The 14623-nt window shown below is 50.5% G+C and overlaps 2 protein-coding genes across 2 annotated transcripts in view; one reads left to right on the forward strand and one right to left on the reverse strand.

Annotated features, from left to right (window-relative positions):
• The window catches only part of DNAH1 (dynein axonemal heavy chain 1), a gene marked incomplete at its 3' end in the record, with an annotated part of 71460 nt that overhangs the window by 9738 nt on the left and 47099 nt on the right, over positions 1–14623 (reverse strand). The window contains 13 exon segments of the mRNA XM_084292898.1: positions 457–576; positions 1228–1353; positions 1737–1868; positions 2240–2431; positions 3047–3214; positions 3676–3867; positions 8745–8930; positions 10026–10136; positions 10269–10460; positions 10816–10987; positions 11764–11972; positions 12824–12959; positions 13782–13978. Of these exon segments, the coding sequence (XP_084149024.1) occupies positions 457–576; positions 1228–1353; positions 1737–1868; positions 2240–2431; positions 3047–3214; positions 3676–3867; positions 8745–8930; positions 10026–10136; positions 10269–10460; positions 10816–10987; positions 11764–11972; positions 12824–12959; positions 13782–13978 (2133 nt within the window).
• On the forward strand, positions 4301–7678 carry LOC311213054 (HAUS augmin-like complex subunit 3; the record flags this gene model as incomplete). Its single annotated transcript, XM_084292877.1, has 4 exons — positions 4301–5547; positions 5709–6148; positions 6807–7023; positions 7427–7678. The coding sequence occupies exons 1-4, from the start codon at positions 4333–4335 to the stop codon at positions 7676–7678; spliced, it is 2124 nt and encodes a 707-aa protein (XP_084149003.1). The 5' UTR covers positions 4301–4332.

Here is a 14623-nt window from a genome sequence, read left to right on the forward strand (position 1 = left end):
GTTTCCTCTTAGCCCTTTAAAAGGGCAGTGGGCTGCCCTATGGAGGGAGAGAAGAGATAGTGGCTTGTGTTTCTAGCACTCTGGCAGCAGGTATTGTGCTCGTGAGTTGGGTAACAGCACCCTGAGCCCTCTGTCCTACAGGCTTTATAGGCTGTTATGGGTCATGCTAGTATTGTTCTGTCTTAGGGTAATGGTGAAGAGTGTAGGGTTCCCAGAATCAGAGGCCTCACTTGCTTATAAAAGCCCAAGCCTGCTTCCCTGCCCTGATTTCCCTAAGCAGGGAAATTCAGCTGGGATGAATGCAGTCCCTGCCTGGTATGGGAAGGGCCAGGCTGGGGCAGTAGTTGGGGTGCTTGCAGCTCTGCAGCACAAGATCTGAGGCTGCTCTGCACAGCTCCTAACAGAAGGCTGCTTCTCCAGTTCTGCAGATTTGGCTCTCTGCCCCACAGCTCTTACCAGGTTCTTGATCCACTTGTTTGCTTGTCCTTGGGGATCTATGTAGTGAGTCCAGCGCTGGGAGAATTGGGTTATTACCCCGTTCTCCACAGACAGGGTGTCGTTGGGTAAGCCAGCAATCTGTTTGGGAAGAAAAGTCTGTTTGCTGGGAATATTTTGAGATGTGATATAACTCATATATAATATTTCAGATACTAACTGGCCTGTTCTCCTTTTAATGTGTGTGCCTGCTGTGAGTATGTTAGATCAATTCTAGGGCTCAGATTTAGGGAGTCCCAAGAATTTTGGGCTCTGTTTAGTCATCCAGGATGGTAGCTGTGATACGTAACAGGGCCTATCCTGAGAAGCTCTTACTACCCTGGCACCTGTGTGCTAACGCTTATGGCTGGGTGGGGGATGATGGTGAGGGTACTACAGAGATGCAGTTCTGCCTGAAAAGGGGCTGAGCCACAGGACAGAGCCATGCTTGTGGAGTTAGGCGTAGGCAGGCTATGGCCAGGGCTTTGCTCTAATGGTGTGTGACATAAAGCATAAACCCAGTGCACTGAGGTGTGTGATGCCCCCAGAGCTGCTGCTGCCCTGGATGCTGTTGGTCCTCTCCTACTCGTTGTACAGGGAGCCCTGGCAGAAATTATTGAGCTGTTTGGTTTGGAGTCTCTCCTCTGGTACAGTAGCTCCCAGTGAATTGCACGCTGAGTTTTTTAGCCTTTGCTTGAGGCAGACCTATCCCCTGCATCTTCAGTCTGGGGTGTTGCCTCTTCTGCAACTTACCTGCCAGGAGCGGATTTCCACGGGGTCTCCAAGTGTGCTGATCAGGTTTGGTTCCTTGGTGTGAGGAATATTGTTTTCTGAGAACTGGCTTAGCCACTCCTTGCACAGCGCTACGCGGTAGTGTCCCTGCCACAAGAAGCACAATCAGAGCCATTCTTTTAGTAGCAGCTATTATACTGTGTGCATTTCACTCTCCTGTTTCTGTTCAAGTATGATCCTGTGTTGCCTCCAGTACGAATGGAGAGATACAGGAGGGATACTGCATCCTTTTGCCAGATCCTGTGTGCCCTGCTTGAAGGCATTATGGTGTTACAGGTTTGCCCTTGCTCAGAGCACACAGTGAGGTGTTAACAGACATCCTGGGCAACGAGGTTATCAGAGGGACTGGGAAGTGCACCAGGTTGCACCCTGCTTTGGGGTTAAGAGCTGATGGAATGTGACCTGCAGCCCATTTGGCCAGGAAAGCAGAGTGGCTACTGAGCCTGTCACAGGAAACCCTGCACACTTACTGTGAAGGGGCCCAGGTAGGCAACAAAGCCAGCTGCAACCAGCACGTCCCCAGCGATGTTGTTGATCTTGTAATCCAGGCTCTCCACGGTGTCCTGCCAGCGCACCTTTTCATCGGCCAGGTTGTTTATAAGCTGTGGGATAAGTTACATTGGTGACAGCTGCTTGGTCATGGACCTGCTAATCTCTGGGTAATACTGCAGGTGACTTTAGGGACCAGAGGTGCCTACGTATCCTAAATTCTGTCTCCAGCTTTAAGCACTTTGTCCTGGGTGTACTGGGATGCTCTTGGCCCCGTTTCTAGCTAAGAAAGCTGTGGCATGGGGAAGCTTAGCTTCACCAGCCCTAATGTGCTGCTGAGATCTGGCCAACCAGCTCCAACCTAGTATTGCCATGACCTGCGGGCTGTTGGAAGTGGCAGGCACAGGGGTTTTCAGCACTGTGCTCCTTGACCTGAAATCCTGCTGTCTCCTGTAAGCAGGAAGAACCCGGTTCTGCCCCCTACCGTATCAGCGCGGTCCAGTCTCTGCTGACACTGCTCACACTTCATCTCGAGCTCCTCCTTCTTGGCTACGCAACTCTTGTACTTGGCTTGCAGCATGGCAATACCACTTTCAACATCCCTCAGGCGTTCCTTTGCTTCCTCAAGGACCTGCTGAGTGGCACGCAGGTCCTCTTCTGCCTCCCGCCAGGCTTGCTGAGGAGATAACACAAGCAGACAGTGGATATGCTGAGCATGTGGCCAGGCTCTTCCCCAGAAAGCCAGAGACCTTAGAGCAGAAGCTGGTTTGGGGAAGAATTTATTTTTTTTTTCCGTAAGGGCACTAGCTGGAACTGAGATCCTTCCCTGTACAACAAAGGCTGACCTGCTGTACTCCCATGTCAGGTTCTGCAAGCCCAGAAATAAAGACAGGTGTGAGGAAGGCTTTTCTGTATAGCTCCAAAAAAAACCAGCAGCCTGTGTGAGCCTACACAAGTTTGGGATGTGGCCCACTGTTGAATAGAAGGACAGGTCCCTCTGCTTGCCCCAAAATAACACTCCAAACATTAGGCTTGGAGAGAATTAAGGCTGAAGCACAAGCACAACGTGGGAATGACTCTGGAAGCACAGTATTAACCCTGTTTCAACATGTCCTAAGCTGAATTCATTAAGCTAATGGGCTTTTGGGACTAGTGGCTCTGCCAGGGCTTGATCTGAGTGTAAGCCCTGACTTGCACTGCACAGCTGGTAACTCTCAGCACTGCCTGCAGGAGGGGACTGCTAGTCCTGCATTTCCTAACACCAAGAGCAACCCAGCCTGTTGTCTCTTACCCGCTTGGGCTCCACGACCTTGGCCACAAAGTGGTACTTGTGCATGGCACGCACCCACTGGCAGATGGAGGTGCAAGCTTTGGAGACCTTGGCGATGGCAGCTGGCTGAAACTCCTTACTGTCGATGTATGGCTGGATGGCCTTAATCACAGCATCTGAAATGTTGTCCTGTGAGGAACAGAGGGAGAAAAAGGAGACTGGAGACAAGGGTTTCAGAGATCTGACTGAGGGAGGTCAGAAAAGGCTTCTCGCACTGACTGCAGCCTGGTGCAGGACCTGTCAGGGTGGTTTAGGCATCATGCTGGAGTGAGAATCACACTGCTGTGTGCTGAGGCCTGGGAGACACTACTGTAGGGTTGGGAAAATGCCTTCCCATCCCATGTCAGGATTTCTGCCCAGCTCCTCCAAGCAGAAAGAGCAGAGGGAGAGGAGGGGAGGACCTGTGTGTCTGGGTCCCACTGCCCAAATTCATGAAGAGCAGCCAGCTGTCATGAGGACTTCCAGGCCAAACACATCCCCAGTGCTGCTGAAGGGTGTTGTCTGGAAGGAGCTCTAAGCCTCCTTGTGAGAAGGAGCTGCATAAGGCAATGCCTGATCCCTGGTCACAGGTTCCCTGTGTCACCACTTACCTTATCATACTTAAATAGGCTATCCAAGAACTTCCCAGGGTCCTGAAGAAGGGCCCTGCCTGGCTCCCAGTAATCATCCACCTTGGAGCCCAGTTTTTCTCCTGCCACTTTCTTGGGCTTGATTTCTTTCATGATGCAGACTGCTTCAATCACCATTTTCACACCAAGGGGAGGCCGCTGCATTGCTCGTACCTTAAATTCAAACAAAGACAATGGGTTGGCCTGGTCCTCAGTGAGATGGAGTGCTCAGCCTCCTCTGGACCAGAGGAAGGACACCTAGAGGATGCAGGCAGGCAGGAGAGGTATCAGTAGAAAGAGCTGATTATCAGAAAGGGCATGGAGAAAAATGTGAGTAAGCTGAAAAAGCCAATCCCAGTGCTCTGTGATGGGTATCTACAGGATACAGGTGTCTTAGTAAAGAAGCCAGAGCTGTACAGACACAGGGCATGGGCAAGTTTTCTCCCTTGTTCTGAGGGCTCTTGTTTGTCTTGTATCCCACCCTGGAAATGCTGCAGGCCCTGCGGTCTGCAGCAGTTGTGGAGAGACTAATAGAGTCTTTCCTCAATCAGACTGGTAGGAGTGCTGCTAGAGAACCTTTGAGATGGATGTGGGAAGAATAACTCCAGCTTTGTCCCTTCTAGTGTTGGCCACCTTGCCATGTTCAGCCGGAGATGCTCCCAGACCTTCCTGGGCACAGTCAACAGAGGAGCAGCATTTGTGAAGACCCTTCAGCTGGTCTACCCCCAGGCAGAAACCCTTTGTGAGAGTGACTTTGACTGGCTCTTTGACTGCCCCGAGACAGAGCAGTTCCTTGAGTGGTTCTGCAAAACAGTGGGTGAGGAGAACGTGCTGAGCCCAGCTGAGGTGCAGGCCTACGATGCTCTGGTGGCTGCAGGCAAGCCCATCCTGGAAGGTGATGAACTTGAGCAGGCATTGCAGAAGTGCCACCGTGTCCCACAGCTCCCACGCGTGATACCAGAGGCTGAGGGACCCTCTCTAGAGGCCCTGGAGCAGGAGATCCAGGAGCTGAAGGACTACCGTGCACGTCAGCTCTGGCGGCACAACAAGCTGCAGGTTTGGGCAGCCCGTCTGCAGCAGGAGCTGAGCTATTTGCAGGAGGAGGAGAAGGTGATGAAGTGGACCTTGAGCAAGGCTCAAGCGGACCTGGAAAGGGAGGTTTTCCAAGCCACTGCTGTTCTGAACCAGATTGACAAGGTTGCAAGGCAACTGGTGAATTGGCACGGGGAAGTGGGCAAAGACCAGTCACCAGTGATGCTGTACGAGATGGACCTCAGTCCCTACATCAAGCTGGAGCAACATTCAGCAGATATGTTTGAGCAGTTCTTCCAGCAGGTCCTGACAGGGACTGCCCAGGCTCCCGATGCTCAGGGGGCAGATGTGCAGAGAGAGAGCAGTCTGCAGGAAAGGCTGGAGGCTTGGAGAGAGATGGACTTAGCCTGGGAAATTCTGGAAGGAAGACAAGTAGCTCTTTGTCCAGAGTGTGTGGAGACACAGCAGGTGGCAGCAGAAGAAAGCCAAGAAATAATAGTCCAAGGCTCAAGGGCAGAACTGCTAGCAGAGGGGAGCAGTGGGAGTGAGATGCCGAGTACGGGGGATGCAGTGAAGAGAGGTGGCAGCCAAAAAGCCCCAGAGAAAACAGACACCAAGCAAACAACGGTGGTGAAAAGCCTCGGGACCAACGGAGATGAGCTATCAGGGAACCAACGCAGTTACAGGAAGGAGCTGAGAGAAATGGAGCAAGCATATATCTGTGCCCAGAGGGAGGTTATAACCATGACGGCCAAAGTGGAAGGCCACAGTGCTGCGCTGCAGTGGGCCCAGAAGACTCTGAAAGCTATCAAGGAGAACAAGGTAGGGTCGGTGCTCCTTCCCAACCACGCTCATTGTGGTGTGACTGTGCTGCAGCAGTCCTCCCACCAGATGCTGGAGCACGGCAGGTGCATGGAGCCTGTGGCTGGGCCAGGCAGCGTTAGCAGTGTGCCCTGACACTGCTCTCATCTGCCCTCACACAGCGTGCAGTAGAGGCCCAGCTCCAGAGCCAAGCCACCATGTTCCAGGAGCAGCTTCATGCCCTGCGCTCCGACATCGCACACACCCACACCCAGCAGCTGCTGCCCCTGCTGAAGACAGGAGCCTGCCTCTTTCTCCTGCCCATCCTGCAGGCGCAGCTCAACCTGGAAACTGCTCGCCTGCAGGATATTGCCCAGAGGCAGGAGGAGGCAGCAGCATGGCTGGCGAGCCAGCACAGCCGCCTGGATCTGTTGGGGCTCCAGCTGAAGCGGGAGAGAAAGGAACTGGACCAGAAGGCTGCTTGGCTGAGAGAGATGGAAACTGTCCTGAAGGATGCCCAGACCAGGCTGCAGGAGTATCATGACTATTTCAAAGAGGCCGACTCCTCCATGAAGGGTTGTGCACGCACACAGACAGAGCCCAAGGACCTCACCACCATGCGGTAAGGACCTGGATATGTGCGTGCATGGGGAACAGACTCCACATGGAGGAGGTGGCATGGGAACAGGGAGGGCATCTGGCTTGATACAAGCTACCAGGTAGTGCTCTGCTACCAGTGCAGGCCACTCTGACCTCTTGGTGGTATGAAATTCCCCAGGAGATGGTATCCATTTCTTTCTGGCTGTCTTAGGGTGATTTTACTCATGTAGGCTTAAAGAAGGGAAGGAGTATGGAGAAAAGCTTTCCTAGGATGAAACGTAGAGGCTCATCTTCAGGCATGAAGAGGATGAGATGTGCCAGTGGGAAGCAGAAGCTGCTTGGAACTCCTCTGGCAATGCAAAAGCTTTCTGTGGTTGGATGGCCTGCCCTGATAGGGGATTCCCAGTCCTGCCTGCAAAGCTCTGCAGTACCTGGTGTTGGTATCTGCCAGCAAGGAGTCCCTGACTATAAAGGCTCAGCTCTTGAGCTTGGCAATTGTCCTCTCTGGTGCTCTTTCCAAATCCTTGGATCATGGGCTGCTCATAAGGAGTGGCTGTCCTCTCACTCTCATGTCATGACCACTGGCATCCCACTCCCATAGCACACCATCCCCCTGAGCCCTGTTTTTCCTTGGTGCTGGGCAGATGCTCACACCTCTGGCTGGCTGTCCCCTCCTGCAGGCTCTGGGACACGCTGGTGGGGCAAGATCGGGATGAGCCACCCTTCTGCAGCTATGAGGCCATAGCAGCCCGCAGTTCCCAGTTGGTCAAGGATTGGAGGGTACTGGAAACACAGCTGGCAGCTCCTATGTCCCAGCTCCCTGCCCTGGAGTCTGCCACAGAGAAGCTCTACCGGCAGCTGTACAACAACTCCAACCAGCTGCAGCTTTGCTCTCCAGTAAGCAAGGACCTCTGGCTGCCTTCTGTTCATCCAGGATGGCACAGGGCTGCAAGTCACAGCTGTCTGTGCCATCCTTCTGGGCTCACGTGGGTGGGTACTTGTTGCATCTCACCCTACTAAGGGGGAAGAGGTTGGCCTGATCCTTACTGTGTACTGAAAGCTACACAGTGAGGCAGTGGCTGAGAGGGGGAAGAGTGATAGTCATTGCATGGGCTCTTAACTATAGAGACCAAGGTGACAAAGTGGCCCAGTAAGCCACATCTGTTCAGCGAGACCTTGACCTGGATATAGGTGGAGGTGAGAGGCAGGCAGGTAGCTTGTTTCTGGTGGGATGAGATGTTCCAAGGGTGGGAAGAAATCCCTTCTGTGCATTCAGATGCATTTGGGTTCTGCCCCCCAGGAGACCACTGAACTGATGCACCAGCTGACTGCTATGCAGGACACACTCTACCAGAAGCTGGCAGACCTCCTGAGTGACTTGAAGGTCAAGCACAGTTCTCTGCAGAACCCTATCCTGCAGGCAGAGCGCAACCTCTACATCTATTTTTTCTGCAATGAGGATCGGCTGAGAGAGGTGGTGGAGAAGCTGGAGAAGGAAGCATTGGATTCCTCCAAGAAGCTGCTGATGGAGCCGCCCAACACAAAAGAGTAGGCCAAAGGGGTGCTTTCTGCTTGCTGTAGGGGTGGTGTTCTCTTCTTGTTGGGCTGAGCCATAAATCTTGGACTGGGAGAGATCCCTGGGGGTCCTGGCTTTACTGGCAGGTTGTGGTGCAGCAGCTAGGCTTAAGATAAGCATGGAGCTTAATCCTTAAATGAGTTTTCCTGAAACCAATGGGTGGGTTTTATGTGTAAGAAATTGAAGCATCTCGTGAGTTGGTATTGGAAGCCTTGAATCGTTATGAGACTTTCCATGCCAGCTCTATAAGAGGGTTGGTGCTGGGGGGCAAATGGCCTGCCACTGTGTCTTTCCCCACCTTCATGGGGTAAAGTTGTACATGTTTTGTGGGGAATAAAAATCTGTTATTCACACTTGCAGAGCAATAAGCCTGTTGTTCTCCTTCAGAGCTATCATACCCTATGCAGTGAAAACTCATACCTTATATCTACCAGCACCACCCCTTGCTGGTGACTGTATTTGCAGCTGACAGTTGTCGAGATTTCTCTAGGCTATGGGTACAGACTTTGCTACTGCCCACTGCAGGCTCAGGACCACCTTCTTTTCTCTGACCATCACATTTCAAGCCAGATTTCCTTGAAGTCAGTTCCCTGGCCCTTGCCTCTTTCTCTTTCCTGGCGGTGGATCCCCTTTCTAAAGAGTTTGCTGGCTCAGTGTGCTGCTAGATCTATATCCATGCCATGCAGTCAACGCTCAGGGCTGCATCATAGCATGGCCTGCCACTTACCCCCATGGACAAGGACAGCCCTGCAACTGACTACAATTTGACTTTCTCTATAAGACAGGGAAGTGAAAAAGAGGTGGCTGGTGAAGGACGTGCAGATAGACAAGCAGCCCACTGCATGAGTCCAGGGGAAGGGATGGAGATGCTGAAAAAGGCTGTGGATACTGTAAGCTTATAGAAGAGGGATTGCTGCAAAGTACTGTTGAGATCAGCTACAGCAATAGCAAGCTAAGTGCAGTGCCTTGCCAGCCTTGATACACCTCAGAGATGCCCTCCATTACCACAAGCACCTCTATTACCCCTCCCCCAGTCAGTTACCTCTGTAACATCATTTTTGTTTAGCTTCCTCAGGCTGGCCAGAGCAGCATCTAGGGCTGGGAGGGCTTCTGCCAGGTCCTTCTGAGCATCATCTGCAATGGCTTGGGCTTTCTGGGCTTTTTTTTTGGCCTTTGTCTCCTCAGCCTGCACAGCATTTCTTGTCTCTTCGGCCACAGCTGTGTCTACCTGCAGCAGCAAAGACAACCTCAGAAGCATGGCTGGAGATAGCAATGCAGAGCACCAAATAGGTGCTAGGTAAGAATCACTGCTGTCCTGTCAGGCCATGTATTTTCTTCCAGCAGGTACATGCTGAGGCCTAGCTGCTCCAATCTCCAGCAGGAGATTGTACAGATGATCCATAAGCTTCAGCTCTGCCTGCCCTGGAACAGTGTTAGCCCTGCAGGAATTATCTGCTCTACCCATTTTTCCTGTTAGTATAGGGAGCGGATGTGACAGCAAGTGCATAGGGATATAGAGGAACAGGAAGATGTGCTGAGGCTTTTGTTTCCTGTAACTGTCACTTCTGCCTGCCCCTAAGGATTAAAGCACTACCAGGAGGTGCAGAGGGATGTGGAGTATAGCCAAACCTTATTCTGTGAGTGGATCAGGCCACCTCTGGGAAGCGTGAGAGATGAGAAAGTGAGGACTTGTGTGTGCCCCCCAGAGTTGCATGGTGTTTGTGTCTCAACCTGACCATTTTATAGTGGGAGATGGGCAGGGAGGAACATGAGGAAGGAAGATAGTGAGAGCCCACAGAGGACAGTTCCCTTTTTCTGCAGTGGTATGAGTGGCTGTGTGATGGTCCCTGAGCTTTGGGCTAGCAGGAGTAGGCTATAGCTGGATCAGCTCCCTGATGTTGGGATGCATAGAAAGGAGACCTTGCAGAGGCAGCAGTCTGGTCTTAGAGCTGCTCAGGCCACCTTGGGACTGAGTTAGTAGTAGTCTGTGTCTGTGAAGAGCTAAACCAGTGAGGAAAAGAAGCTGGTAGCTTGGTTTCCTGCTCCACTAAGCTGTGGTTTCATAAAGGGGCATGTGAACCATTGCTTCTGCTAGCACGCTGGGAGGCTGTGACTGGTACCCACCAACAGCAGGACAGGGTCCTCAGCAGAAGGCTATCCTCCCTGGTAGTGCTGTTCTGCACAAATACCTGCTGTACTAATCTGCGGCCCTTAAGCTTTCAGATCAAGCAGGACTTTATGCAATCCCTGCAAGGCCTTCCCACGTGCTGTGCAAACCTGAGCAGTCAGGTGTGGAAATAGCAGGGCTGTCCAGCAGCAGTACCTGCAGCTGTTCCATAGTTGCCAGCGTGTCCTTGGCTGCCTGCGCCAGGAGAGGGCGGGCGGACTCCAGTTCCTCCTGCATCTTTGCTACATCCTCTGCTGTTTGTTGGAGCTGCAGGAGCAGAACAGAGTGAGAGCCCCAGGGAAGGTCTGTGCTGCCCTGGTGGGTGCTTCTGTGGGAGGCATGTCACTGCATCCCTGCAGCTTTAATCACTGCTCAGAGCAGTGGTTGTGAGGCACAAACCTTGTCCAGGCCACTTCTCATCTTCTTCTGGGCTGTCCTCAGCTCCTGTTCCTTCTTTCCAATCAGGGAACTGAAGATGCTGAGGAAATCAAGGTAGCTCTTGGGAGTGACATAATTGTGTCTGGCCAGCTCCGCCAGGTACACTTGGCACATCCTTGCTACACTCTGATGAATTTCTACACACATTTGAATCTACAAGGAGAAAGGAAAGAAACAATCTTATCCAGAACTGCATGTTAGGCAGGCCTATGAGGTGCCCATAGAGAGCCCAGGGCTAGGACTACAGAGTTTAAGTACGCATTCACAGCAGAGTTAGTATATGCATGCAGGCTTCAATGACACACAGCAGGTAAGAAATGAATGTGGCCATTTCAAGGCATATAAAAGGTAACTGATTCTGAATTTGAATGAAGCAATTAGGAAACATTACTACTACAGCAGAGGACTCTTTTGCATGCGTCTTGCAGCTGTTGCCTGTCTGTACATACGGAGAGGTGGCACATGAGCATACAGGAGCTGTGTTTTGTGTGTTGAGTGTAGCACCTACCATCCCATTAACAACTTCAGTGCTGGCACCAAGATGTGGAATCTCCTGCAAGAAGGAGGAGGCAACACACTGCAGAGCTTCGGCAGGCCACTCGTTAAACCAGTCAATGGTACAGCAGTTCACGAGAGAGGGGAACTGTCTCAAGCGTGCACGGAAGACTTCTCCAATAGGGCTGTGTGGAAAGGCATGCCAAAAAAAGGTTACAACTAGCTATAGATAAAAAGATAAAGTAGTTTTCCTACTTCCCTAGAGCAATCCTGGTGTCTTACAGCATAAGAAGGAAAGGGGTATATGTGGGGAGGGAGGGAAATAGGGAATGGAAGTTTAGGCAGTATTCCACCATGTCTACCATCTGCAGATAACTTCTTGGAAGTCCTGGGTATATTCTGGAAGGATTAAGAGTGGGGTGATGTTTTCTAGGTCCCTGCCTAGGGAGAATACTCAGGAGGTAAGAAATAAAACAAGATTTGAAGTCCATGTCAAGAGATGGACTGTAGACATTGCATCACCAGACCAAAATAATGGCAAAATAATGCGGAGACCACTCTGTATTTTCATGCAGCTCTTCTGCAAGCAAGCAAACAAACTGCTTATGGCCGGCCTACACACTGAATTCATGATTAAATACAGTGCAACTGAACCCAAAATTTCAACAAGGTAGTTTTGTAGCAAGCACCTCAATGGCACATGAATGAAGGAGGAAGCTTATATTTAATCTGAATCACATGCAATCATATTCTTAAACTTATCAAGCTTCACCTTAAAAATCATAAAAATATATATATTAAAAAGTATCTACTCCTAGAGGAAAGTGGTATGCAAATTTAACTCCTCCTCTAAACTTAGAGGCTGAGAAATAAAGCTCCCCTGACAGAGAGTGATGGAAGACAGAGAACAACGAGGGAATAATTAACATTGGGAGCATAGAGTTCTACCCTTGAGCTATACCTCATGCACAGAACGATGTGGATATTGCTGCGAACCCGTCCTGTGTATGCAGCCATCAGATTGGCCTTGGTGGGCTGCTGCCCTAGTTCTCGCACAACAGGCTTCATAGCTGTCATGATCTGTTCTTGATCATCAGGGCTGTAAATGTTGGGAACGTCACCTGAGTTGAGCAGGTTGTTGATGTCTTCAAGGAAGGATTCATTTTTAATCTAAGTAGATAAGAGGGGAATAGAAAGCAGTTTCCTAAGTCATCAGAGAGTCAGGTTTCCACATGCCATGTAGATTACTTGTGGATAAATACAGCCCTCAGCCTCTGCTAGAAGAAATAATTTCTGCGGTCACTGGGCTCCAGTAAAGCATACTCTGTCTCACGGCCAGGATTTACAATTGAACTGCCATGTTCAGCCATTTCAGGGGTGGGGTGTCTGGGAACAAGTCTTCCTTCTGCTCATTCACCTTTTTCTTACAGATAAATAGCATTCAGGGTCTAGCTCCCTGCCTCATCACAGTGACTCTGTAAGCAGGCCCCAGCTGACTGTTCTAGGTATTCCTCCAGCACAGCAGAATGCTTTGCCATTAGGATAAAGCTCATTGGTACAGGAGGCAGAGTAATTGCAGGGATGTGTCGAGTCTGTGGGATGATTCCCCCTCCAAAGGTACACTTGCCTCCCTGTCTTTGCTAAATCAGTCATACACAGTATCCATCTACTTGTCTAAATGTACCCTACAATGCCCCCCCCCCAACCTTCGCCCACATATGCTTCTCCCTGCAGGGAAAAGGATGAGCGAACAAGTATTTGACAGATGCTTATCTCACTGCTTAGGGCACTGCCAGAAGCAACCTGGTTCCTATGATAATGAAGACAGTATAAAAGCCTATTGGGAGCACAACCACGAGCTCCAGAAGTTGGCTTAGTCATTAGGAAGCGACACTTTACAGTAACAAGGCAATGTTATCCTGGATCAAGCTCCTCAACCCTCTTCAGGGGGATTTCTTGAACTTAGAGATATATTCCTGACTCCTCATGAGAAGGAATCAACCATGTTAACACTCCCATACCTGTGTGTCTACAAATAGGAAGGTCTTGGGTAGACTTTCAAGGCCTGCCTTCATCATGATCTTCTTTATGTCATCTCGCCATTCGGTCATGTCGTAATTTTTGGACAATTCTATCTGGAAACACTCATAATCTGCCCTAAATGAAAGAGAAGTTACATCCAGTGGAAGTCTCCTCTTTTGTCAATCCTGAGCATATCATGGACACAGAGGCGAAGACTCAACCACATTGTTTTCCTACAGAGTGCTGAGCACACACCCGTCCTTGAGCATCTCTAGCTACCAACCCAAAAATATGTTTTACTCACAGTAGCGTTACCTGAGCTAGATAGGAAGCTGAAAAAGAACTTCATTAGCTAACAGCATCACATTGTACATGTCCAACTGCAAACATTTACACAGAGCCTCACAGTAAAAGAGAGAGCAATTCACCTTTTTTTTTTTTTTTTTTTTGTTCCATGTGTGATGTAGCTCTTAGAGGACGGTGTGCCAGGGCACTATGGCTGTGCTTTCTGTGTTCACATCCTATATTCAGGACTGGAAGAACTTGCTTCCTCAGTTCATTTCCCTGGCTCCCAATATTCACAGATACCACTTGCCAGGCTGTCAGTGTCACTTGATCATTTGTCACTAGGAGCTCCTGCTGCCTGGCTCCAAAGAAGGAGCCTCCCACCTCTCCCAGAACTATGCTACACAGGCCCCTGAGTTGACATGGACTGCATCATATTTGTTAATTTGCTGCATGCACACAACAGTAACTGAACTACCAGCAAGCAAAAGTCCAATTTTTCTGGTGTAGATGTGCGTGTTAACTGAGCCCTAGCTCTTTTGACTGTTGTACCTGAAGAGTCAGCAACCTTAAAAATGTGCAAACAGTAGCAGAAAGGACAGGAAAAGAGAATCTCTGGAGGCAGCCCCGATGGAGCTGCTCCACTTTATGTGAATGGAGCCCATCACTTACATGTGAGATGCCAGCCTGGTGAGAGACTGCCTCCCGCTCCCCCCAACACCCAGGAGAAGAGCGTTCCCTGGGGCCTGCCGCAGGATCCGGCTGATTCGGCAGATGTGCTGCATTGCATCCATGAAAAGCTCCAGCTTCAGCTCTGTGGTGTGGGTTTGATTGTACTCTTCCAGGTAATCCTCAATCACAATCTTCAGCTGCAGGCAGAAACAGACGCTTATGGCCAACAGATAAAAGCAATCGGTAAATAAAAGCATTCAACAACTGCTGAATGGAGACCTTAAACTCAGGCTAAGTGACTATGGTTTGCTGTTCCTGAGGATGCTGTTTACCTGGAAAAGCAGCAAGGCACAGTTCAAATTAAAGCAGCTTGTGGCTGCCTGACCTGCGCTGTTCCAGGGTCTGCATCTGGGAGGGCTTCCTGGCTCTATAGCTGCCTCCTGCTGCAGGTCCTGTGGTCAGGGCAATAAAAGGGCAGGTGCTGGAAGAATGAATGACTATGGCTGGTTGAGAAGTGCACTCTTCTTGTGGTCCAGCCATTGCACAGGATAACCATATAACCATTGCCTCCTGATTTTTCCAGGGCTCTCTGTAACAGCAGTCTCAGGGCAGAGCAGATGAGACAAAGATATCCAGGATTTAGTCATACTCCTTGAGCACACTCGCTGTAAACCTGGGCAAGTAACATCAGCCAGAATTGATAGAGCACTGAGGTCCCTGCCTAGGTGACCAAGTCCTCTGTGCATCAGGGGACTGTGCAGCAGCTTGGGAAGTCTGGCTGTCTCACCTGGGCTCACCTCACTGCGGGACAGGCCTACATCCTTTGCAAAAAGGATTAGGAA

This window comes from Netta rufina, assembly GCF_964035555.1.
Source record: "Netta rufina genome assembly, chromosome: 10".
In the NCBI taxonomy this organism is placed as follows: Eukaryota; Metazoa; Chordata; class Aves; order Anseriformes; family Anatidae; genus Netta; species Netta rufina.